The 25,869-nt window shown below is 50.6% G+C and overlaps 1 protein-coding gene across 2 annotated transcripts; it reads right to left on the reverse strand.

Annotated features, from left to right (window-relative positions):
* NDEL1 (nudE neurodevelopment protein 1 like 1) lies at positions 1-25,869 on the reverse strand. 2 transcript variants are annotated; one of them, XM_061360014.1, is made up of 10 exons: positions 25,765-25,869; positions 15,547-15,644; positions 13,988-14,141; positions 12,605-12,753; positions 11,444-11,580; positions 9,089-9,262; positions 8,191-8,282; positions 5,805-5,956; positions 2,386-2,420; positions 1-230 (listed from the first exon to the last, which is right to left on the reverse strand). In XM_061360014.1, exons 2-10 carry the CDS (start codon positions 15,630-15,632, stop codon positions 223-225), a joined length of 987 nt encoding a protein of 328 aa, XP_061215998.1. In that variant the 5' UTR covers positions 15,633-15,644; positions 25,765-25,869; the 3' UTR covers positions 1-222. The 2 variants fall into 2 exon arrangements, with proteins under 2 accessions (XP_061215998.1, XP_061215997.1); XM_061360013.1 differs by lacking the exon at positions 2,386-2,420.

The following is a 25,869-nucleotide window of genomic DNA, read 5'->3' on the forward strand; positions in this document are numbered from 1 at the left end:
GAGGAGAACAGGAACTGCATTAACATGACACAGAGGCCAGGTCGTGTTCTAGCGCGGCGGCAGCGGGGAGCGAGCTGGAGCGCTTCTTCTCTGGGTGGGCTGAGAAAAGCATCCGCAAGTCCGAACACGACCTCCCGCGGGCTCATACGCTCAGGGGCAGCATTCCAGGCGCTGAGGAGGGGCGAGAGGCTCCCAGGCCGGGGGGACCTTGGTCAAAGCCGTTCACTGCCCTGGGAAGCAATAAGAGAAGGCATTGATGAGGAGCAGCCGCAGGAGGGGGCACCGCGCGCCTCACCCCAGCACCAGCAGGCACAGACAGACCTCTCTCTCTGCCGCCTGTGCAGCAGGATGCGAGGATGGTGCTGACCCCACTGCCTGCAGCAGGAGAACCCAGTAATGTGATGGGAACAACCCGGCCATGGTGCCTCCGCACTGCACTACCCCTGCCTGGGCTGCAGCAAGGGCTTTGAGTGCCTCCACACCCCCAGGATCTGTGGGTTCCCCCTGCCCCAGGCTGCTGGGAGAGGTGAAGGTGTGGAGAACCTGGCGGGCTGGGAGGGCAGTGCAGGGCTGTGACAGCTTCCCCATCTCTACTCTGTGATGGCACTGACAGATCTGCTGTAACCAGGCTCGCCCTCTGCTGAACACCAGCACTGCAACCCTCACAGCCAGCAGTCACTGCAGCCCTGGACCAGGACAGCGCCCACTGCTGACCCTCATGGTCAGGTTTGCAATACTGAAGGTGAGGGAAGAACCCCGGCCCTGGAGGCAGGGCAGGTCCCCCTTGATGTCTGCCTGCTCCCAAGAAGCACTGCACCAGCTCGGTCTCAACCACCAGCACCCCACAAGAAGCCACTTGGATCCCTCCTGGCAGAGCTACGCTTGTGAGAATCCCAGCCTGGTTTGTGTTGAAGGGACCTTAAAGCTCCTCCAGTGCCAACCCCTGCCACAGGCAGGGACCCCTTCCACTGGAGCAGCTTGCTCCAAGTCCCTGTGTCCAACCTGGCCTTGAGCACTGCCAGGGATGGGGCAGCCACAGCTTCTCTGGGCACCCTGTGCCAGCGCCTCAGCACCCTCACAGGGAAGAGCTTCTGCCTAAGAGCTCAGCTCAGTCTCCCCTCGGGCAGGTTCAAGCCATTCCCCTTGGCCTGTCCCTGCAGGCCCTCGTCCAAAGTGAGCCTCAGGACACCTCTGCTGCTCAGCTCAGCTGCCGCGAGTGAAAGCAGGAAGGAAAAGAAGGGCGAGGGCTCCATCATGAGGAAAACGGTGAACGTGGCAGTGCTCAAGGAGCACATCCTGCTCCCTGCAGCGCTGCCACAGGCACCATGTGCCAGCAGCTTCCGTGCCAGCAGCTGGGGGCAGTGTCCCCAGGACACAGCAGTGCTGTTCTAGGCTCCCTTCCGCACGCACACCCTTGCCCTGCAGCTCACAGATGGGTGATCCCGCACCTCCTGCTCAGGTGACATCTCAACACTGGCTGGCAAGGACAGGTCCCCATGGTAACAGCTCCCCCGGCTCCCTCTCTTCTTGTTCAACATCCACATTACACAGCCTGAAGCACATCCCAGCAGCAGGGCAGAGCAGGGGGAAACGACCTTTCCTGCCTCCTCCTCCTTCAGCCTGAAGCTTCAGCTCCCATTCGAGTGCTGCTTCAATACATCCCCAAGTGTCTCTTTGCTGCACGCAGTAAAAAGCTGCTGGACAGCACTGATGGGCAGAGGTATTTTGCTATCTGCAATGGGACAAAGGGGCATGAAGCCAGCCTGGTCACAGCGTGACTCTGCAAATCAGTTACCAGCCACAAAGCACCTCTGCCAAGTGGGACAGGGAAGAGGGAAACCACCACCAAAACATCCAGCACCAAACAGGATTAAAGCTGCTCCCCCTTTGGAAGGGTTCAGTCAACAGCAGCAGCCGGAGGTGCTTGTGCTCGCGTTCCAGCCCAACACATGGCTGCCTCCCAGCATGTCTGTGCCCGTGTTTGCTTTCCCATTAGGCACAACCAGGGCAGCTGAGCACTGGCAAACCCACACTGGAGGGAGAACTGGACCAAGGGGCAAACTGACTTTCAGAAGTACATGAAGAGCAGTGATACTTCATCCTGCGGCTCTGCTGCCACCAATCCAACCAGAAACATGCATGGACTTGAAGAAATAAGTAGATCAAGAAAGCAGCAACACTAGATCTTACTATTGCAACAGGTCACAGCAGCAGAGGAGTTTATCTGAAGTAAAGAGAGAGATTACAGCCTCAGGCTTTGATCACGGACCATTAGTTTGTAATGCTCAGAGAGCTACCTCATGCAGTTAGATAACCACCAGCTCTGCCCCTTCAAGCCCCAGGTTAAAATGCATGCAGCTTATCATTGCAAATGAATTCATTTACCCATGACCAAGGTGGGGAATGTGACCTTTTCACGCCTAGTGGAGAAAAAGTGGAACAGTTTATGCACACCATAAAGACATCGCGGGCATCCCTGGATGCAAGAGCTGGAGCAAAGCTGAAGTGTTAAACTAAACCTCACCAGACCTCTCTTCCTGCACCTCTGCGTGGCCAGGCAAGGGGACAAGCAGCACTGCCACCACATTCTGCACCTTGCAGCGGCTTGCATGCAGCCAGGTAAAAGCTTGGAGTACTGTGAAGCACATTGCAGGACAGGGAGTTACTCACCTGTATCCCAGCTCCCTCTTTTCCCTTTTTTCATAAGGCAGAGCAGGCAGCAGGAGGAAGACCCTGACTCCCCAGCCTGACGTATGGTGAGCAGGGTGGTGGGTGACAGTGTTCACAGTGCAAATACACCTGCATGCTCCCTGGCACCGCAGAGGCGCCTCTTGTGTTCAAACCTGAGCTTGGTTCATTACAACAAAGCCCAACAGGTTCACAAAGCTAACTTCAGAATAAGCATTAACTACAAGGACCTGGCCATTGGAGAGTGCAGGAGGGGAGCAGTGAACTTGGAGCTGATGCCCCAGGGAACAGAGTCCATGTTGGCTCACACGCTGCCTCAGCTCTGCTGCTCAGGTGCCTCTGCAGAGCCCTGCAAGGTCAGAGGCATTCTGCTCCCTGGCTGGATCCAAGCTTATATCCAATTAAGAATAATAACAAAAGCAAGAACCAAGTATCTGAGAACAGGCTGAGGTGCTGCCCTGGCATCTGCACAGGAACAGCACATTCCTGATGGAACAAGCCTGCAGACACCGGCAAGATTCCCAAAAGCAGCCAAGTCCTGACTCTTCCAATTCAAGAGCCACGCTCCAGAGCAAGCCCAGAGCCATCCAAGCCTCCCCTGCCTTCAGTGCCTGCGCAGCTCCACTGGGCAAGCTGATGGGAGATGGAGACTCAAGCATTTTATCCAACCAAACGGCAGAGGAAGGGAAGGCCACAAGGATGCTCAGGGGGCTGGAGCAGCAATCTTAACAAGGAGGGATGCAGGAGCTGGGCCTGGTTAGCCTGGAGATGAGCAGACTGAGAGGGGATCTCAGCAATGCAGATCGTATCTCAAAGGTGGTGCCAGGAGGATGGGGCCAGACTCTTTTCAGTGGTGCCCAGCGACATGATGAGGAGCAATGGCCATAAACTAACACAGCAAGTTTCACCTCAACGTGAGAAAGAACTTCTTTACAGTGAGGGTGGCAGAGCCCTGGCACAGGCTGCCCAGGGGGCTTGTGGAGTCTCCCTCACTGGAGACATCCCAAACCCAGCTGGACACGTTCCTGTGTGCCCTGCTCTGGGTGGCCCTGCCTTGGCAGAGGGTTGCAGTGGATGATCTCCAGGGGCCCTTCCAACCCTAACGATTCTGGGATTCTGTAGATGGAACTGCAGTGATGTGGCTGTGCCACCACTGTCCCAATACCACCGCCCAACAACTGGCTGTTCTTTAGGCAGTGGCTGCAGACGGGATTTGATCTATGATCACACGTGGCTGTTGCAGGCTCCAGCAACAGTTAGAGGCAAGGAGAAGAGTACAGAGGCTGGAGAAAGAGGGGAGCAGAAAGGGCATGGGCATGCCTTGACTCAACCCCCACTGTGCACCCTGGATGTGATGGCTGCCAAGGACAGGTGTCAGCATGGCTGGGAGATTGGCTGCTGCTTCAGCAGTGTGCAAGCACAATGTGCTGAGCTCCCACAGGTGACTGCTCAGTGCAGCTTACATGTGCAGACAAAATCATACAGGTTTGACACAGCACAGCCCCTGCCACCCTACAGCACACACACCTCAACAGGGGCAGCAAGGCAGAGCAGGAGCAAAATGTAAGGGGAACAGCGTGGGCCACCGACCCTGCTGTGAACAGCATATGGGATGTAACAGAGAAGGACAGGACAGCAGGGCCATGCAGGGATCTTTAACGCTTTGTAGATAAGCACGTCAGTCATTTCCACCCCCTTTTTTAGCCCACTAACATCCCCCAACTCTTCTGTCTCTTGCAGGAGGCTGGGTTTCTACGCTTTTCCCAGCTACAACCTGCTCCTAACTCCAGGCAGCCAGCCCAGATAACAAGTGTGATGACAGTCTGGATAATTAAAAGTAACCCCCACCCCACACAGCAATCAGCTTATTTGTCACACCACAACTCAATATAGCCCTGCTGCCTCTTAAGAGCAGCTATAATCTCTCCCTAGCAACTCCCCTGACAGCTTGCACCTGAAACACAGCCTGTGCACTGCACGCATGAGCACTGCTGTGGTGATGCACAGCCCCAGTCAGCCCTGCAGTACACAGACAACTTAAGGTCTCATTTGCACATGACACTTAAACCTCCAAACTCTTCCTTCCCCAAAGCAATAGTGACTCTAAAAACTCTGAATGCCAGTTTCTTAGATGCAACTTGCCCTGCTACCCACGTAGCAACGCGATTCAGCTCAAACCAGGATGACTGCAGGAAGCTCAACCTTGTCTGCTGTGTATAAAGCACTCCTCAGCTTGGTAACAGCTCATTTAAGTCTCCAAATTCTGGACTGAGGATACACTGAATATTAGCAGTAAATTGCCCTGACCTGAGGTTTAGTATGGAAGATAACTATGCAGGGAGCACAGGGGGGAGAGTTTTGCCCAGTGACACCAGCACATCTCACAGCACCACCCTGCTAACGCTGGAGCTGTGCTGTGCTGCTCATCCTGCTCCTCAGGGCCCCTCACACAACCTCAGGGCCCTGGGGGAAAATCCTCCTGCGGAACCACTTCCCAGTATCCCAGAGGAAGCTCTGGCCACGAGCGAGTCACGGGAGACACGCAGGGCAGTTCCTCCTGTGAAGGCAGTTTGTGGCTCTACGGCTGACGCACAGCACCGTCAGCACGGAGGCAGCTTCCCCCTCCATCAGCCAGCATTACACCATTGATGACGTTGTCTTTTCCCCTAATAGAAGGGAAAAGAGAGCAAACAGGGCACCACCCTCCTGTGAGGATCTGCTGCCTGCACTTAGCTGTTCCCACTGAGGGAATCCCCAGCTCTGTGGTGAATGTGCTTCCCCATGCACCAGTAGCTATGGCAACACCACCACTACTTACTTGAGAACCTGTTCAAGGGCACGTTTATTACTTGAGATGCAGTCACCAAGAGATTAGGCAGCAGAGGGACAGAACAGGCCCTGACATGCTACCAGCTAAGAGACAGCCACGCTTGCTTTTCTCTTTGCTTCACGGAAATCTGTCACTGTCCCTGTCCCCTTCAGACTTTGGCTCCACAAATTATCTGTCCTATAGGATGAAAGCTATGGTGGGCTAAAGACAAGCCAAGAAAAACTTGTGCTCCAAGCAGCATCCTGGAATGCACTCTCCTTTCAGGTAAAAGGAAATCCTTTCTTACCCTTTGTCAAAGAAGGAAGTGTGCCCCGGGTGAGGGTACTTTGTGCCGTTGCTGTTCATCACGCCGCTGTTAACGTTCCCCGACACGTAGGATTTTCGGGATGCCTGGTCCTTTGCAAAGTTCCTGCAAGCAGCTAATTTGGATTCTAAGGCCTGTGAAACAGGAAAACCAAGATTATGTCAAAAAAAAAGCAATACTAATTTAATAACAATTTAACAAGAGGAAGCATTTTGCTGCTCAAATTTAGGCTCTGTCAGGACCCCAAGGTCACCCGATTTTCACCTTTGCCAAAAATAGAACTAAATGGGACCAAAGCTCCTGTTCTCTGTCGCCAGCCCCAGAGGAAACCCGATGCAGAAGCAGACCTCCACGTGTGACTCGGTTCCATCAGGGCTCAGACTTTAGAACTCTCAATTACCTGACAGAAGGCAGGCACCTCCCAGCAGAAGGTACCCAGCCTCCTTGCCCCAGCAGCTGCACTAAGGCTGAGGTGAGCTAACCAGAAGTCTATCAGCCTCAGGCAGAATCCTCAGGTTTGGGAGGGGGGACCTGTGTATTTGTGAAGTTGAGTTTTCTCCCCAGGACAATGCCTGTTAGCATTGCTTTCTTAATCTCCACCTACAAAACAAAGCCACTTAAGGCCCACTGATATGAACAAAAGGTGCTACCGCAACAACATCAGAAGGAGCAATCAACTGCATTAGCTAAGCCCATCTCTGGGGTCTGTACCTCATCCCTCCTACTTCCAAGCAAGCCTGGTGAGGTCTTTTTCCCCTATACAAGGTAACAGTCTCTGCCTTATCCACTGACTCATGGCAGGAGGGAGACCAAAATCCTGATTCTCTCATTTATTTCAGAACATCACCTGCCCTTTCTGACAGGTATAACACCCTGAGGCATAATGTGACTACTAGCCTAGCAGAATGTCCTTCCAACTGTCTGTTACATCCACCCTGTGCATGGGTACATTCAGACACTTCCAAATGTATGCACTGGAGACAAAAATTCATCTTCCCATATTTGGGAGTTTGGTCTGGTTCCATGTAGAACAATATTCCATCAACAGGCCACTGACATGCTACCACAATAAGTGAACACTATAGGGTCTTCTTCTAGAAATCCATGTTAGCTCAGCAAGCACACAGGGAGATACCTACCTCATACAGGTACCTATCTCTTGGTCACAAAACACCCATCAGCTGGAAGGAGCCAGTGTGATCTCTCCCTGTCTCAGCTGCAGGCAAGAAAGCCTAAGGGAAACTTCTGGCAGAGAAAGCAAGTCTAAGGTTTGGGATGAGGCATCCTATGAGTAGCCAAACCCAAAGAAATCCTGGGCAGCCTGTAATTGCTGCTAAACAAATGTGTGAGCTGGAATTCTGAGCCGGTGTCTAAAGGCAGGCCAGGAAAGCAGGATGCTTGTTTGGCATTTCCTGTCCTTGCAGAGTAATCACAGGGGATTGTGATTAAGCTCCCTAAATCCCCTGCAGACTCTTACTCACAATGATCCCACTTTAGCCAAGTCACTCTGTAACCACAAGTGGTCCTGCTGCCCTTTCTAACCAACCCCCAGCTCAGTGGCTCCAAATGCAAGCAGCGAGGTCACTTTTCATTACAAACTTTGCTAAAGCAACTGTCTCTCTTGCAGCTACTGCCCATCAGTGGTACCCACGGGAGACAGAGGACAGCCAGCACCAAGGCTACCCACACTTCCACTCACAGCTGCCCACTGAGGCACGTCAAGGAGCTTCTCCTAACTCCAAACTCAGCTGGAAACCTGGCATCCTAAACAGCACACTGACAGAGTTTTAAGCACTTCTTCCCTGCTTACAGTGGTAATCCCTTTAAAGGCTCATGTTTCACTGCCTCCTCAGCTACAGATGGGAACGTTTGGCTTTCTCCTCATTTCTTTTCTCACTTTCTTAGCAAAGGTCTCTCTCTTTTTCCCACTTTCAGCACCTGCTGCAGATGCCCCCAGGCACATGAGGGGACACTGGCAGCGTGATCTCAGCTCCTGATCTCAAGCTCCTCACTTGTGCACAGCAGGCAGCCAGGCTCTGTGGCCCAGCTTTGCATCTTGGTCTCATTACAGAGGAAGCTGCAGGCCCTGTTTAAAAGTCAGAACAAGCAGCTGATGGCATCCAACCCCATATACCAAGTGCTTGAGAAACTTCTTACTTCAAATATGAATTTCATCATCCAAAACTGGCCTCAGAACCCTAGCAACATGCTTTACAAATCAAAATAGTTAAAAACCCCCCAAACATTACCACATTTTAAACACTGCATGTACTCAGCATGAGCCCAGGCCTTGCTGTCACTGCACACAAGGAAGAAAGCTCAGTGCCAGCACTGCAGAGTGAGGAACACTTCAGGTCAGAGCACTCACCCCCACTTTCCGTAGCAGATCCCCCACAATGTTGAGTGCAGATATTCGAGCTGAAGGAGTAAGGGGGCTAGTACCAAATCCATTTGGTATAGCTGCAAACACAGACACATTTGATTACATGCTCCACTCCTCCACAGTTCATTTATTGTTTTAAATTTAAATAAATCAACTTCTACATGAAAAGATGAACCTAAAATCCTACTGCAGAGTCTTCACACGGACACCCCACAAGAACATAGACTACATGATCACTGGTCAGGGAAAATGCAAAAGCCCAATTCCTGTCCACTGCCCTCTTTGCATAGACCTACATGTGGAGATCACGCACTGTTCATCTGCAAGGCTATTGCCTGCAGTTCATCTAATCCAGCCAGAGCCTCCTCTGGAATCTGCTCCTTCTAATTTGAAGGGTATGTAATAATCTCTGTGGTTTTCCAGAGCCTTCCAGATGGGGAAAGGGACTGCACTAACATCCTGCGGCCTCACAGAGAAAACAGGAGCCCTGTGTGATAACAGTCTCTAAAGCACCAGCATTACTGGTCACTCTTTACCCACCACTGCTGCTCCACAGCTGAGCAGCAGTATCAGTTACTACACTTTTCTGCAATCCCAAGTGTCTTCAGTGCTCCACTGCAGGTGCCTATTGCAGAGTGCAAATCCCTCCCCACCCTCCCAAGCAATAGGTCAGCTTCAGTGTCTTTCTTTTCCATGCTATTTACTCATTATACTCCTTAAAGGCACTTATGCTGCCCCAGGATTTAAACACACCTTATGCAACATGTGTGGGATCTACACATACGTACACTTGCTCCAAGCCCACTGACAAGCACCTGGTCTGAAACTGTTAGCAACCTGAGCATGCTGCCAACCAACCAGACACAGTTTCTATGGATGATACCTTTTGGGGAAGGAAAACTGTTTTCTGATCCTTTTCCAACAGGCGTGGCTGGCAGGGAGAGGGAGGCCTGCACAGCTGAATCCATCTTCTCACAGTCCAGAGTCGGGGAACTGGGTGCTGACTTGCGCGTGACTTCTTGCTGCCTTTCCCGTACTGCCAGCTCCTGCCTCAGGTCTGAGGGTTGAGAGAAGAACACACACCCCAAACACCGATTAGGAACTGCTTTCTCTAACAGTCTATTCATCTGGGAGGGAGGAGGAGGAGATGCTCTGCAACAAGCCTCTATTAACCGCCTGTGGCTGGAGGACCCCATCTCAGAGTGGTCACTGCCCATCACCATCACTTCCCATTTCAGCCCAGAGGAGAGGGACAACAAACAGAGCCCTCCCTGGGCCCAGCAACCCACTTCTCCTCAGCATTCTTCCCCATCTGTAGTGTAAGTCCCATGGGAAGAGTGTCACAAACATCTGCTGAACTACGCTCAGCTCCTGCTCTGAGAGAGGCTGGAAAAAGGGAGGAATGACCTATTCTTGTGTGTCCAGTTACCCACATTATTCTTCCAGTCTATAACCCACAGGATTCCACACTAATCAAAAGACAGTCAAAGGCTGTATCCAGTTTCTTGATGCCTCAAGAAGAAAAGAGCAGATAGGAGAGACTGGGTATTCCAAATGGCAGGGAAAAAGCCTGGAACCTATGTTTCATTCTCACCTCCTCTCCAGCCTGCTGCTTACCCCTGCTTGTCCCCTCCCATGCCCACACGTATTTGCTACAAAGAGCATCCAGCACAGCTCAGCAAAGAATCCATAAAATCCTTAGAAGGAACTAGATGCACATAAACAATATATTACAAATGGGTTGATTCTTTTTGGATAGAACAACTTAATCATTCACAGAATCCCAGACTGGTTTGGGTTGAAGGGACCTTAAAGCTCCTCCAGCTCCAACCCCTGCCACAGGCAGGGACACCTTCCACTAAAGCAGCTTGCTCCAAGCCCATGTGTCCAACCTGGCCTTGAGCACTGCCAGGGATGGGGCAGCCACAGCTTCTCTGGGCACCCTGTGCCAGTGTCTCACCTTTCACAGACCTCTTATTCCTTGTCTCAGTCTGGTACAATGTGCAAGAGCAGAATCAGTTGCACATTACAGCTTTTAAATTATCATAAATATTTAGAACTGATTTTATTTAAAACAGCTCAGCTGTAATAAAAAAAAAATAAAATCAATCTAGGCTCCTCTAAGAGGTTTTAGGGCTCTTGAATCAGAAATGCTGTATTTGACTTCAACACTGGAGCAGTTCTTTTAGTGGCTCCTGCTTGCTGCCGGGGGAACACACAGCTTTGCTACCCTAACTAATGCTAAACATTTCCAGATGACTCAGCCAAGAAACAACATGTCCTTTTTGGCCAATTATTCCAGTGCTGTAGGAAACAGTCCCCTAGGTTTTGCTGGGTTTTCCAGTGTTACTGCCCTAACCCCGAATTACAACACATATTTCCTCAGAAAATACTTCATCTCCCCTTTCATACTTGTTACAAAACCCCTGTACTTCCAGCAGAGGCTTTCCATCTGTGGGGCACAAACTTGGTTCAGAGAGCTTCACAAAGGTGAGCAACTGCTGAAGGATTTGCTGTTGTCTTACACTCGGGTCTAGGCCTTAACTGAGGAATTATCTTAGAACGCTTCCCTTGGGGAAGCAAGTTGGAAGCCACTGGTCTCTGCATGACGGTAACAGCAGGCACCGGCTGCAGAGCAAATCATCATCACTGGCAGAGAAATCAGTTTCCACCAACCATTACAAAACGCTTCCCCCAGCGCTCTCCATGTGAAATCCACTGGGGAATTCCCACCTCCTGATCGTATCCCAGAACACTCTCTCAAAAAGGTCTAACCACAGTCTTCACTGGAATATCTTAAATAAACCAGGCAATTTCCAAGAGGATTAGAAACAACATAGGAGACAGGATTTAAAAACTAAGTTAACCACTTATGTATTTCCCTGACATTTCCTGTGCTTTCCCTTCCTACGCAAGGCAGAAAACCACAGCAAGTGGGAACTTTGAAAGCACACTTCCTCAATTTTATTGCACCTGTGGAATGCAGTATTTTCTACTCACCTCTGTTAAAAAAACCTCAATGAATCTGGTATTAATTTTGCCCTACACGAGGAAATCTTTCCTCTTAGCTACACTGGACATACAAAGAATAGAGAACATACTGTTAGTAATACCTAACACGGTAAGTATCCAGTTCAAGTCTCATTATGTGAGGCTTTCTATAAACATGAGCTTTGGTTGCTACATAACTCTTAGGAAGCCAACAATGCAGTGGGACACAGAACTCATCAAGCCATACCTCTCGCTTCATCCTTTAATCTCTGTACAGAAACCAGCAATGACTCCTTGTCATCCAGTTCACTTTCTAGAAAGGCATTTCTCTCAATAGCTTGGTTCAGCCTTTGTTCAAAGTCTTCCAATGAAACTATTGTTGCCCTAGAAACAAAATCCAGAATATTGGGTCCTTCAGCTCAACCAGCATAAAAGCATATTCAAAAACATAACAGAAGAAAAATGTTATCAGGGCCTACTTTTAAGTTAGTCATTTGAAAGCTATGGAAATGCTTCCTGGAAAGGACTAATCAACTCCAGAGAAGACAAAAAGGACATGATAGCATCTGGCTCTCAGAGATGCGCCAAAGGGCTGGGAAAGAGCCAGGCCAGCATGCCCATCCCATGTTTCCCAAGCCATGCTCCAAAGCCCCACATTTAATCAGTGTAGTAGCTCAGGTGGTGCTGCACTCTCCAGAGCTCTGGGCAGTGAATGGAGAAGGCAGGGCACTGAGGTATTGCCTATGACCCAATTTGTTCAGAAGTTAGTCATGAGGTTAAGAGCCTTGCGGAAACACGGCCTCAGCTCTCAGATCTTTCTGCCAGATAGCCAGAGGCTCATTCCTGGTCCCACTGAATCAGCGGCAGAATTCCCATTCTGCAGAACGGAAGCATGACCTACTCCCAAACTGGGCACTTCTAACAGCAGCCTCTTCATTTTATGCATTTATAAAGGACACGTTTGTTCCCTACAGTCATTAAGCTGTTGTGCAGGGAAGAGAAGACTCCTTTGGCCTGCTTTATTTGAAAGGGACTATGTAAAGCAACAGCTTCTAATTTCAAAGGGGCTTTGAGCTACAAGGATCACAAATACAAGAAGTCACCTAGCTGGTACTATCAAAAGCAGTGCAGTGGCCTGGCTTGCTCTGAGCCTGCTTGTTTCTCACAGGAACATGAAGAGCTTTCGGGCCCCTGCCCTCCCTGCTGTAATGTAAAGCTCCCAGCTGATGAGGTGACTCCAAGGGTAAACTGCCCTGTTCAAAGGTTCACATCTTGGGATTTGTTTTGGGGTTGTTTTTTTTGAATGCTTGTTCATTTCTCTCTTAAGGAACAGTAAAATGATCAATCTGGGAAGCAAAGAAAAGACCTAGTGAAAACTTTAAGGAAGGGAGAGGTTTGCAGCCTTCACCTCTTGGCACGTTCCAAGTCATCGTTGGCCTGCTCCAGCTCTCTCACATACTTATGCAGCTGATCTTTAATGGCCCGTGTCTGGCTCAGGTCATGCTCCAAACACGACACTTGCTTGTAACTTTGTGTATACTGGTGCTCCAGTTTCTCCTGAAAGAAAGGAGTAGTGAGATAAACATGTACACAAACACTCTCCACGTCAACAGCAGTGAAATGGGCCAAAGAAATGAACATCCTCCCTGCAGCCTGCTGATCTGGGATTGCTGGAGATCCAGAGCAGGAATTGCAGAGGCAGAAGGAACGTGCTCTGAGCATACAAGCTGGGCACATTGCAAAGCCACAAACACTGCATTGTGCACAGACATCTCACCACAACAGAGATGCAGCCCTGCATCTGCTCCCAGCAGCCTGCAATGACAGCTGCTCTGAAGCCTTAAACATGTAGGAAGCTGGAGAGAAATCCAACTGTGCAGCCTGACCTCCCCTGACAATAGCCATACTGTCACCAGAAACTGACTGACATCTCCATTAGCAAAACTGAGAGCCACTGAAATGTGTTACAAAACCTGCAGGTCCATAGGCTCATATGTGAAAGGCTGTAAGAATTCACTCCCAAACATAACTCTCACCAGCTCTGAGGGTACATAGAGGGGATTATAGAAAAACTACTGACCTTATCAAACACATCCTGACCTTCAGCTATAACCGGGACTGGATACATGAACAAGTAATCTCATAAACTTCACTTCCACTGGGTAAGTTGCTAAGCTTTGCCTTCACTAACATAACCCAAGACTACAAAACATGATGCTTCTCCAGGATTCCAAAATAGGCAAGAGCTTGTTAACAAAGAGGCATCAATTACAAGTTCCCTTCTGCACATGCAGATCCTAATGCAATTCCTGTCTCCACAGCTACGGCTGTTCAGAATGAATGAGAAGCACAAATGAGAGATGTGCACAAATCACTAATCTTCAGCTTTCTTCAAGGTCTCATCAAACCAAGGAGACCTTCTGGGTAAAAAAGCCAGTCTGCAAAGAAAGAAACGCAGAGGTCTGACAAAACTTGCTTGTGTTGCCCCCCCCATTGCTGCGTTGATGCTGCTTGTGTAATAATACAAGTACTCCTTGGCATGGCCTTGAGAATTCAAACAAACTCCCATGACGAGAGCTTCATGATGTGAACAAGAAAAAATCCACCAGAAAATTCCCTGGGAAGTTGCTGGCCGTATTTGGAGCATCTGCCATGCTGAAGTGTGGATCTTAAACAGACCACTCCTTCACTTCAGTTGGACATTCAGTGACCAAGAATGGAGCAGACAATCTACAAAGAGATCCAAGGCATATCTGTAAGCAGCAGCAATGCTGTTACAGGAAAGACCTACCTTTAATGTTTCCACTTCATACTTCAGTCTTTGGTTATCTGCTTGCAAATCTCTGTTCCTCTGCTCAGCCTGCACTAGCTGTGCCTCCAACTCAGCTTCTAATTCCCTGCTTCCCTCCTGAAACTCAGCCAGCTCTTCCCGAGCTTCCTGGAAGCTGGAAGGAAAGGATTTCATCAGTTGAAAAGCATCTCCCAAGTTAAAATAACATCCACAGCTCTCCTAAAACAATAAACTGAAAGGAAGGGGAGTTTTAAAGGAGTTAAGTGTCATCCATAGACCTCCAAGGGGAAAAAGAAAGATGGGGAAATGAAGAAATTACATTAAGCTTAGCAATAAAAGGAAATTAATTCTTTTACATCAAACCAAACAGCTACATTAAATGCATGTGTGAATAGGAACTTGTCTCAAGGCTATTTACAGGATTCATGGGAGTATGAAAACCACTTTGTACTCCATTAGCTTCCACTGCTAAAGCCTTGAGAGAGTCAATGAATTTAGCAAGCATTTAACCTGATTTTGGTCAAGAGCTGCAAGAGAGACCATCAGTTCCTGGGGCTCTGCACTACCTGGAAATTGAAGGTTCTTGCAAAGTGTGAAGGTTTGAATCTGGGGTTGCTGAGCCCGTCAGCAAGAGGCCAGCACCCACCTACCTCACACCACTGCCAGTTATTAAGGGCTAGAAGGAGCCACTCCACATACTTTGCTTATTAAATTCATGTCTTTACCATACATAATAGCTCAGCTCTTAGCAAACAGCAGGGAAAATGAGCAAGGCTTTAGGAATCAGCATACCCACTGGTTTCTGAGGCAGAATGTTCTGACACCCAAGAACAGGTTGGGGTTCTCCACATGGACACATGCCCAACACCTCCCCCCAAAAACCCAGCAAAGTAACAACTTGCATCTTGGGCTTGAGAAAGGCCCAACTGGCTTCAATTGCACATGGGTAACATTGAATGCAAGGCAAGCTTCCCAAAGAAAATGAAATGGGAGCCCCCACTGCAAAATCAATCCCCAAATAATCTCCCCCCCCCCTCCCCCCCCCGCAGCAGCACAGCATTACACGAGACAGCAGCCTCCCTGGCTGTTTTCCATTGCCCAAAAGCCCTGTGCCCCCTAACAGATATGGAGCCCTGGTACAAGCTCGACTATGAGCTACAACACACTTCAGTAAACTGCAGCAGACACCAAATCAGCCACTTCTCATACCAGTAATTCCACTACAAGAAGCTCAAGGGAACAGTAATCATACACAGCCACCCCAAAGGCACCTTCCATGATAAAACATCAAGATACTACTTAAGGCAGCACTTTCATTATTCAAAGATGCACTCGATAGCAAAAGAGCTCTGCTCTTGCTCAGACATGCTCAAAACATAGCCTGGAGTTCATGGCATGGTAACACTGTGCCAGAAACACTGGGCTCCCACCAGGCTGGAAATGCAGAGATTCGTTCCAGAATATCTACTACCCATTTTGGTGTGCTCCTGGAGAGGAACAGATTAAACAATGCTCTGGTAGCTGAGAACCAAATCCAGCCTGCAAATACCCAACAGTACCTTTGTTTGTACTTCAAGGAAAGCTCTTTCCAATACGCAGTTTCCTCCTTTGGACTCGAGAAAGTCGGGATTTCTTCACTGTCCATGATCAATACAACCTGCAGGATACAAATGTAAGAATACACTTAGGATAGAGAGACAGGCTGATTGTCCCCCCCAAACACTGGGCTTCAGCACCACAGCCTTCCTGCCATGGCATCCAGGTCTGGCAGTGCCAGCAGGAAGGCAGTGATCCCCGGGAGGTGGCATTCTGCACAGAGACCTGCCCCAACAGGCACTGTGATCCCAGCCAGCTCCTGGAACTGCACCTGCAGCACCCTCCAACCACAGCACAAGTGTTGGCTGCATTTTGTACCTGCCACTGGAAGAGCAGTTCATGCCAGAGGCCCACCCAGGCCAACAGCAGGTAAGGATATTAAAGTGCACACCCATCACAGCTTCCACTTTCATTCCTAAATGTTATTAAAGGGATTTTGCCTCCCGATGCCAGCCCAGCAATGCACGCTACAGCTCCTGTCAGAGCCACAAAGGCAGGTAAAGGAGAAGGCCAAACTCTCCGAGGTAAACCAATAATACACTGTGCTGCAGAGATTCAAATTCAATTTACTTGTCCCATGTTCAGGCCCTGCTCATTCCTGCTCCTGTGGAAAACAGGCAGGTAACACAAGTCACTCACATAGTTTTGCTCTCTCCATCCTCCCAGACACAAGAATGATAAAATAAAACTACCCCCTGAGCCTTCTCCATCTGAACCCCGCAGGTCCCTCAGCCCTTCCCCATCACACTTGGGCTCCAGGCCCTGCACCAGCTCCATTCCCTTCTCTGGCCCCGCTCCAGCCCCTCAATGTCTCTCTTGCAGTCAAGGGACCACACAGCAGTGCTTCCATACTGGAGGTGTCTGCAGCTTCCCATGCTGAGGCAGGGGGACCTCCGATCTCTGCATGAGGACCTCCTTTCTTCAGCTGTCTGAGTCACTGGATACCACTGCAGCCCCGCTCGGTTGTGAGCCAGTGTAAGCAACACAACCCATCACAGACTTTCATACTGCTGCTCAGTAGTGGAGTAAGACACAGTCCAGGGGGACACAAGACATCTGAGGCCTTGACACACACCAGCTCTCAGAAGCTGATGAAGATGATGGAGTGAGGGTCATGGTCCTGGCATGAAGAGCAGGACCAAGACAGGTGTTGAGATGGACACAGCTCCCAGCCACAGCCAGGAGCTGCACCATACTGTGTACCACTCCTGAGCTCTCCCCAAGCAATCCCACAGCTCTTTTACAAGCAGGCATCTTTGTCTCTTCCCAGAAGCCAAGACTCAAATTCTCTTACTAACACCCAGAACATATTAAGCTGAAACCAACCATTTCTCTGTCTAAAGCAGAGGCTCTAAACAAGGCTTGCATCAAGCTCATCAGTAACAGCTGACCTACAAGTCCTGTCTTTCACACTCTGACAGGCATCAATAGCCAATGCTGTCCCTTCAGGCCTGAAATTGTCACACTAATATGTCCTGCATCTCAGTGACCCACATTTTAGCCACCTAAAAGTGGGACAAATCAATCCCCTGCTTTCATCAGAGGGCAGGCACGCTCATTTCAGAGCCTGGCACTCAGCTCACAAACAAAGCAGAGCACAAGTGGCACATTTGTTCTTCAGCTGAGCCTCCAGCTGCCGCTCTCCAAGGACACCACATCAAATCTGTCCAGAGGGTGCTGAGCACCTCAAAATCACCCCTCCTCTGGCAGTGTGTTTGTTTAACTCTACACCTCTCCTGTAGAATCACAGCAAGGTTTGGGTTGCAAGGGACCTTCAAAGCTCACCCAGTCCAAACTCCCACACTGAGCAGGGACACGTGCAACTAGACCAGGTTGCCCAGAACCGCATCCAGCCTGGCCTTGAATGTCTCCAGGGATGGAGCATCCATCATCTCTCTGGGCAACCTGTGCCAGTGTTTTACCACCCTGTGTAAAGAATTCCTTCCTCACATCCAGCCTGAATCTCCCTCTTTCAGTTTAAACCCATCACCCCTCATCCCATCACAACAGGCCCTACTTGAAAAGTCTCTCTCCATCTTTCTTATAAGAACTCTTTTTTTCCTTTTAAGAACTGAAAGACCACAACAAGGTCTCCCCAGAGCCTTCTGCAGGCTGAACAGCCCCAGCTCCCAGCCTTTCCTCACAGGAGAGGTGTAGAAGCAAGTCTGTCATGAATGGGCCTCAGTGCTGCTGAGAGAACCGATGGTGTTCGCTGTCCTGCACTGCCCTGTACCCAGGGAATAACCCATGGCCACGGAGCTGTTTGAGCTCCTGCAGTGTGTGTCCTGCCGGTCCTGCTGCATCTCCTTGGGTAAAGACATCTTTGGGTGCCCTTGCTCCAGGAGCCACACCTATTACCAAGGCAGCTGAATCCCAGCACAGAGCAGATCCCAAGTCCTACACCAAAGCTTTCTGCAGTAGAGGCAGAGCCTATGAATCACCTCCCAGCCTGTCCTGGGTTCCCAGACGGGTGCATCAGGCGAGCAGACACCGGCTGCAGCTCAGACACATGCTGGGCAGCTCTGATGGCCAGGAAGAGGTGAACAGCTCAGCTACTGCTGCATGCTGCCCACAGCATGTCCTGCACTGACCTCTCTGAAAGCCCTGCACTAAAAGCCTGCTGACCTTGCCCTCCAAGGCGTGCAGCTCTCACCCAGCACATTCCAAGAGGCTTAGATCACCAAAAGGCACATTCTCCCCACAATAAATGAGAAGTCAGCTTCCACTGCTCCAGAGGAGCTGATCTCAAAAGGTAAACAGGCAGGAAGCCACCCATCAGCAAAGTTCAGGATGTGCTTAGAAAAACATCTCTATAAGGAAACATCTTACATCATTTCCTAGAAGTAGCAGTGCTGGGGCCAGGGCTCCTTCCTGCCTGCTCACACCCTTGGCAATGCACCCCCGAGGCCTCCCTGCACCCAGGGCAGCGTGGGAGCCACAGGAAGGGCTGCCTGGGACTCACGGACTCACCAACAGCCCGCACGGGAGATTTATGTCTTGTTTCCCCAATGCCCTTGTCAAAGACCCTCTCCTTTTAGACACTGAAGGGAGGAGATCCAGCCCTGCGGTACTTCAGGCCCCTCAGAGCAGCTCCCCTTTTCCAACCCTATCATCCCCTGCCCACCTTGGTGAAGCAGCTGATGGTCCAGGGTCACCTAGGCCCCGTGTCCACTATCATGCCCATCACCATCAGCAGGGATGTCTGACCTGCTTACTGCCCTGCAGAAGCACCCCCATCAGACATGATGCCAGGATGCATCCAACATCCATATCCCGCTTTGGTACACAGTTACATCACTTGCCTTCCCTCGTATGGGTGAGAGGCAAGTGAAAGAGTTAAGAGCACAGATACACTCTGCAAACAAGGTGGTTCACATTGAGACAAGGAGGCACAAAAGCACAAAATGTAATCAGTTCTAAGTAACCTTAAGTTTGATGGCTTTGTAATGGAAAATAACTGAGGTGCTTGAAGGCAGCTGACATAGGTTTAGGTCCTTAGGACCTTAGTACAAAAAGTGTAAGAAAAACAGGACCTGAGGATGGGGAGTATCTGGGACTAGCAGACATCCAGGATGGGCACAGTTAAACTAACTGATAGGTAGAAGGGCAGGAGGATTGCCATGTTTGTGGTGTTAATGAACCCATTAAGCTGGTGTAAACATCTACTGGGGAGTATCCTGGACTAGTAGATGTCCAGGATGGGAGCAGTTAAACTAACTGATAAGTAGAAGGACAGGATGATTGCTATGTCCCTAATGCTAATTAAGCTGGTGCTTCGAAGACTGCTAGAAGTGATGAAGATTGTTGGGAGAAGTAACCAGCCCTCAGAGACCACCAGCACATTTTGGTACACATGCAGCGAACTGTCTGGAAAATGATGTAATCCATACGTAGCCTCATGAATATGTATGTATGGCCAGTGACCATATAAGAATGGCCTGTGTAGCAATACGGGGATACACATCAGGAGGAGCTATCCCCCCTGTGTCTCCAGGCACCACAATGAAGAATACCCGCTTGTCAGCTTGAGAGCTTTGTTGGTGAGTTTGTTCCTGGAGTTTTCCCCAAATCAGCATCCAGAACACTAGCCTGCGAGCTGGGAGGTGCAGACAGCTTCCAAACCTGCCACGAGCACACGCAGGATCCCTTCACTTCTGCCAACCTTTGCCCATTGAGGCAAAGAAACACAGGCCTAGTGCACATGCCTGGCAGAACACGACTCCTGGGCACGGTCAGAACATAACCAGGCAGTTTAAACCCCTCACATGTGGGAGAGTGGATGCCCACAGAATACCGGAGCTCAACAAAAACTGCTTTGCTTCAGCCAGTTGCCCTGGCCCTGGGCATTATGTGGGGAGCTGAGAACCAGCACAGCGAGCCCTTCCTATTCACAGGCTTCCCTGCATACGTGGCACTTGCAGAATCCAGCCTTTGACAAGCAACACTGAGGCTTTCAGGATACAGACAAGACAATGCAGCAGCGTCTTCCAGGGAAAATGAGAGCAGGCTTATGCTGCTGCCCACTTGAATTCATTACAAGACAGCTCAGCATTCACACAGCGCCCTGGGAAAACTCAGCTACACGGGCACAACTCCAGGATCCAAAGCAGCTCTCAGACAAGAACTATGTTCAGAACACGGTGGCTCCTTTCAAGCCCCCCCCACCCTCCCCATACCCAGTCAGTGGGACAGAGTAATTCTCCACTGTTAAAATAGAACAGCTTTTCCACACTGCCATCACTAAAAGAATGCATCAAGTAGGTTAAGAACTTCTCTAAATCCACTGGGGTTTGTAAAGGACAAATGTGGTTTCCCACCTCCAAAAGCACCCTCACGAGTGAGATGCTCAGTATCCTCTGGGTATTACAAGAGCCAAACACTGAATCCAATCTGTAGTAGAATTAACTACCATGCACACAGTTGTTTTCAAGTAGCCGAAGGAATCTTGCATTCATTCATTGGCCAAACTGAAATCTTTATGGAGTCACCTTTCAGCTAAGTCATGAAAACACAAATGCTGCCTGAAGCGTAACACAGGACTTCAAAAAAGCTTCCCAGGCTCGCCATGGCCTGGAGGCTGCTGCTGCTGGATCATGTGTCAGAGCAAAACACTGAGCTTGAAATATAACACAATGTTTTGACTTCTACCCACCCCCTCCCACAGTCAGGAATCCACTCCTCCCCACTCACAGCCTCAACACAACTCACTGATGCAAGGGTGAGCTACAGAGGCACGTCCAAAATGATTGTGGAGGCAGCTGCACTTCACCCAGGCTGTACCTGAAGCATCTCAAGTGGCTGGACAAACCACTCTTCCCCAGCTTAGTCATCGCACAACCTCCCACTTAATCTACCTTATAAATACTTATAAATGCTATGTAAGTGAATACCATTTAATGGTCACAAACAGGTCCTTTTTCTGCACACAGGCCACCTCTTCCTCACAGTCCTGCTCACCCAGTGTTTATGGACACCAACCAAGAAGAATTAACCAGAGGCAAGGCAAGGCCACTCAAACGCAACAAACCACGCTGCTATGACTCCCCTCTCTCTGCTTTGCTGTCCCACCACCGAGGGCAATGCAAATGTCCACTGATCTTTGGAATTAACCAAATAACAACCTGAAATAGGACTTGATAAAGAAATGCTGCCAAGCTCCCATCTGGCCTTCAGCTCTGGAGATAACCACCCGTTCTGGCTATCAGAGTTCCCCAAGCTGCCAAGTGCCATGTTTGCAGGGCATGACTCTAAGCAAATGCAGAGTGTAGGCTAAAAACTTCTCTGAGTCCAGAGAGTTCTGTACAGGACAAATGTGGCTTCCCACCTCCAAAAGCATCCTCACACTGCTGCTGAGTGCTGGCACTGTCCTGAGCTGCCATGGAGAGCAGGAAGGACTGTCAGCAATCAGGTCTTCTTCCTCTTCCCTTTTTATGCTGATTCATAGACAGAAAAGCAGAAGAAACCTTATTTCCACCATTCTTCACCTTCTCAAGCTCTGAGAACCAACAGAGTAACCTCCCAAATTGCATAAGCTCTATTTTGATCCAGACCCCATCAGGATTCAGAGCAAAGGGACCTGAGCACTCCAGCCAAACACCAAACTTGCCTTGTCTTTCACTTCTAATAATATGGAAAACAAACAAACAAAAGCCATGGATTAGGTTTCACTGATCAATTTGTGCTTTTTTTCTCTCATCCTGAAATAGGAGCTGGAAGCATTTTCATCTGAGTTTGGAAGGCTGCCTGCATCCATCGCTGCTTCAGAAAGTGAACCTCTGTCTGTTCCTGCAGAGTTGGTTTGGAACTGAATGTTCTCAGGAGAACCACAACAAATGCCTGCTCACCTCTTACAGCAGCAGCACAGGAGCTTTCAGGGGAAACAAACTCAGAACACAGTGTCAGCACAACGCTCCTGCTCTGCTCTAATAATACATCCTGCAGTTCCAATTTGGACAGCACAGGAGGTGGAACATAGCCAAATCCTACCTGCAGGAACTTTGTCCAGGTGCAGCCTTGAAGATAACCAAACACCACACAGCAAAGCCTTGTTACCTCCACAGCCTCTTGTGGAGCTGGCTTTATTAATCACATAAAGCAGGAATGGTTTATACACACAGCCACTGCTCACATGCCTGGTGAATATGTGCTATCCAGTGGGGCAATAAACCTCTGGGAGGTAGCCAGCACTGCAGTGCAAGCCTGAAAACCAGAAGAAAGGCTGCCTGCAAGATGCAAGCAAGAAGTCCCTTTTCAGAAATCAAGCTACAGCCACCACTAAAAGCATTAGAATTTAGTATTCAAAGCATTCAACCCTGTCACAAACATGGGAAGTTTAAAACATCCGACCTCCGTTTGCTCCCAAGTACCACCACTGAAGAACCTTAAAAAGGAAAATCTGGAGAGGCTGGAGCTCCTGATGCAGGTTCAGTGTCTGCAGCGACAAAGGAAGAGCTGCTGGAGATGTGCATGTCCCAGAACACGGGCCTGACCATGACAATTATTTGCTCTCAGCTCCATAGCCAGGAAGCCCAGAGGGATGAATCCACACAGAGCAGAAAGGTACAGAGCAAACTGAGAAAGAAAGGAAGGCTATGAGAAGGCCACGCTTCTCCCTGCCTCAGCCTCTGCTCCTGATGAGCACCAGCAGCGCTGATCCTGACTCTACACCAGATGCTGACCACAGGCAGAAGCTGCCAGGCCCCTGCCTCCCCCACCTCCAGGGCTTTGCCACCCAACTGGCTTCTTCCCCAACTCACAGTTGCCTGGTTTCCCTTTAAGCCTTAAAAATTACACAGCATCCTGCCCAGAAGCAATGAACTCATCCAAGAGCTGATGACATACACAGCAAAGAGCTTGTGACAAATGACAGAACACGGGTCCCCTGCGCCTCCCTGTTAGCTCAGCAATTAACAGCAACCTGATGACGACATTCCCTAAGAAGGCGGTGGCCAGAGGGCTCAGATGCTTCTGGACACTGCAGAATGACAAGCGACCAAGAAACTTAAAGGGAAAAGCACTTAGCATGGGTTTCTTCCAAGGGGAGTGAGTTCTGTTGTTTTTGCACCTCTGAAGTGCCAGGGAGGAGAAAATGGTTCTGAAGAACTCTGTCCCAAAAGGGGTCCTGGGCCAGACAGCAGCAGCAAGGGCCTTGGCTGCTCCTGTAAGCACTTAACAAGATGAGAGTCAAAAATAACCCCCCCCCAGCTCACCGCTGATCAGGAGAAGGAAGCAGCACAGCCTGGTGCTGAGCTGTGCTGACAGGAGAGGCCTCCAGGGACACAATCCTATGAAGACATACATATCCTGATGGGTACATCTCACTTTGTTCCCAGACAAGTGCAGTACAGAGGTGAAAAGCCAGTTTGCTTGAACACAACTCCTGGTTTATCTTGGTTACGTTTGTAAGGTCACAAATGTCAAGAAAGACTGTAAAAAGGCCCTTTCCTTTCTGTAGTCTGACATTCTCTGCTTCTCCAAAAACAAATGTGATAGGCTGAGGGAAGAAATCACACTTTAATGCTGTACTTTTTGGTAATTTACTCCCAGACATGTCTCTAAAGACAAGACTCTGTTTGGCAGCAAGCTCACAAACATCACCAGCCTTATGCTTTCTCTGTACTTCTTTTTCTTTCACTTCTCCACCAAAGAAAGAATTACCTTGCATGTCTGCAACCTCTGAAGAGTCAGGGAAAAGAAAATAAAATGAGGGGGCTTTACCCTGGAAGGAAATCATATAATGCTTCCTCTGAACACACCCCTTCACCTCTACCTCCCAATAACATGCAGGACCCAATCTCCACGTGTGAATATGTGGCCTCTGCCTCCATGCACACACCACAAATACATAGCCTAGGCTGGTCTGGGTCTGCAAGCAAGGCAGAAGATCTCTTCCAGAGCAGATCTAACTCTAGTAATGAAACCCCACACTGCCACCCCACCTGGCACAGCCTGCACCAGCACAGGTAACCAGCACCACCAGCCTGGGCAGTCACACTGCTGACACATCAGATTTCAGTATAAATAAACAGAAAAGCCTCTCAGTCACTCTTCTGCCCTGGGACAGCTCCTTCCTCTTACAGTTATTAATATTTGTAACAAAACACTGACATTGCCAAGGCCCTCTGCACTCTGCTGTGTCCAGGGACTGGTTGGTGGTAGGGAGAAAAGAGAAAATCTCTTAAGTATCCAAGGAGCTCTTCTATGGCTGCGTGGATTTAACCACCTCTCAGGGCAATAAATGCCATGGGCATCCAAAAGTGCCCTTCTCCTGTCCGTGCTCATCACCAAGCCAGGATGGTTTCAGCGACCACAGAAACCCTGAGTCACCAAACAGTCCCAACCCAATCTGGTGTAGAGAGATGAGGCTGCATGCAGCCGAGGACAGCTCTCCTCTGCCTTCAGAAGGGGAGAGATGCATTAATGGGAAGTCGCTTGACTGAAGTGTAATTGAAGTAACGCACCCCCTCCTGTGTCAGATGTGTTCCTCCTCCTCGGCATGTGTGCTGCGATTCAGATCCAACTCAAGGGACTATTCAAGTTTCATCATGTTTACACCAAATACAACAGACTCTCTAGGCAGAGAGGGAGGTGATAACAACCTCAGAGGAAAAAAAACAACCCACAGAATTACTGAAAGATATTCGATAGGGATGTGCCCTGGGCACTTGATTTACTGAGCATTCTATGAGAACAGAGGCAAGCCGTACGTCCAGTTTCCCATCACTGACTTGGGATGGAAAACCAAACCCCTTCTGGGACAAAGCCACCTACAAAGGAGGCACAGGGACTGCGAGGGAGCAGCGTGCTCCTGACCGCAGCCACGCAAGTCACCGAACTTCCCCTGCCGCACACGGGTGAGCCCCTCAGATTCGGGACTCGCTTCGAGGAAGGCGTGAAGCCAACAACAGCCGCTCGCCACCACGGCGGCCGCGCTGCCCCCCCTCCTCCCGGGCGCACGGCCACCGACTGGAGCGGAGGGCAAAGAACGCGAGTGTCCTCCCGGCGCATGGCACCTGAGGGCCGGGTGGCACGGCCCGGGGTAGGGAGGCTGGAGCTAGGAGGTTTCACCGCACCCGCCTGCAGGCCGCAGGAGCTGCTCGGGCACTTGTGACAGCCGCGCTCTGCCCCTTCCCCAGGACAGGGCTGCCGGAGCCGCCCTTGCCCTCGCCCCGGGCCGGGCCAGGAACCCAGAAAAGAGACCGAGCGCTTCTTTCCCTTGGCCCCTCGCCGGCCGCGGCCCGGGCCCCGAACCCGCGGCTCTAAGGCGAGCCCTTGCCCCGACACAGGAAGGCAGCTCCACACCAAGCCTGCTCCCGCTCCCATACCTTTGGAGGGTGTCCCCAGGCCGCTGCCGGCAGGACCGCCCCGCAGAGCCCCCGCCGCCGCGCACCGGCGCTCAGATCAGGGCGGTGGCCGGGAGGGCAGGACCAAGCCGCGCCGGCCACTGACAGCCACTCGCTTTCGCCAATGGGAGGCGGCGGCCCTGCTCCTCCAGCCAATGAAGAGCGGGGCAGGGCGGGACCTGCCCCGTTGTCAGTTCGCAGCCAATCGGCGGAGAGGTGCGGGGCCCGCAGCCCCCGGCACCGCCACGGGCGCCTCGGCCCCCTCACACCGCGTCCCGCTCCCCGTGTCCACCCCGCAACCGGGCCCCGACCCCCCCGCCCTCGGCCTCCGCTCCTCACCGTGGCGCATCCCCTGTCACAGCCGCAGCATCGCCCGCCAGCCGCGGGTCTGCCTCATCCGGGTGCTCCAGGGCGGGGCAGCGTCAGTGACGCACTGGCGGGGGG

Source organism: Neopsephotus bourkii, unplaced genomic scaffold (assembly GCF_033783945.1).
Source record: "Neopsephotus bourkii isolate Nb327-2 ecotype Australia unplaced genomic scaffold, CSIRO-AGI_Nbou_v1 NB_1003, whole genome shotgun sequence".
NCBI lineage: Eukaryota > Metazoa > Chordata > Aves > Psittaciformes > Psittacidae > Neopsephotus > Neopsephotus bourkii.

Coding starts and splice junctions, on each gene's coding strand:
- NDEL1 (XM_061360013.1), bottom strand. CDS start 15,632: ATGGACAGTGAAGAAATCCCGACTTTCTCGAGTCCAAAGGAGGAAACT. Junction 12,754..13,987: donor ATGAAGTGGAAACATTAAAG/GTAGGTCTTTCC, acceptor CCTTTCTTTCAG/GAGAAACTGGAGCACCAGTA. Junction 8,283..9,088: donor CAGTTTTCCTTCCCCAAAAG/GTATCATCCATA, acceptor CTGTGTTTGCAG/CTATACCAAATGGATTTGGT.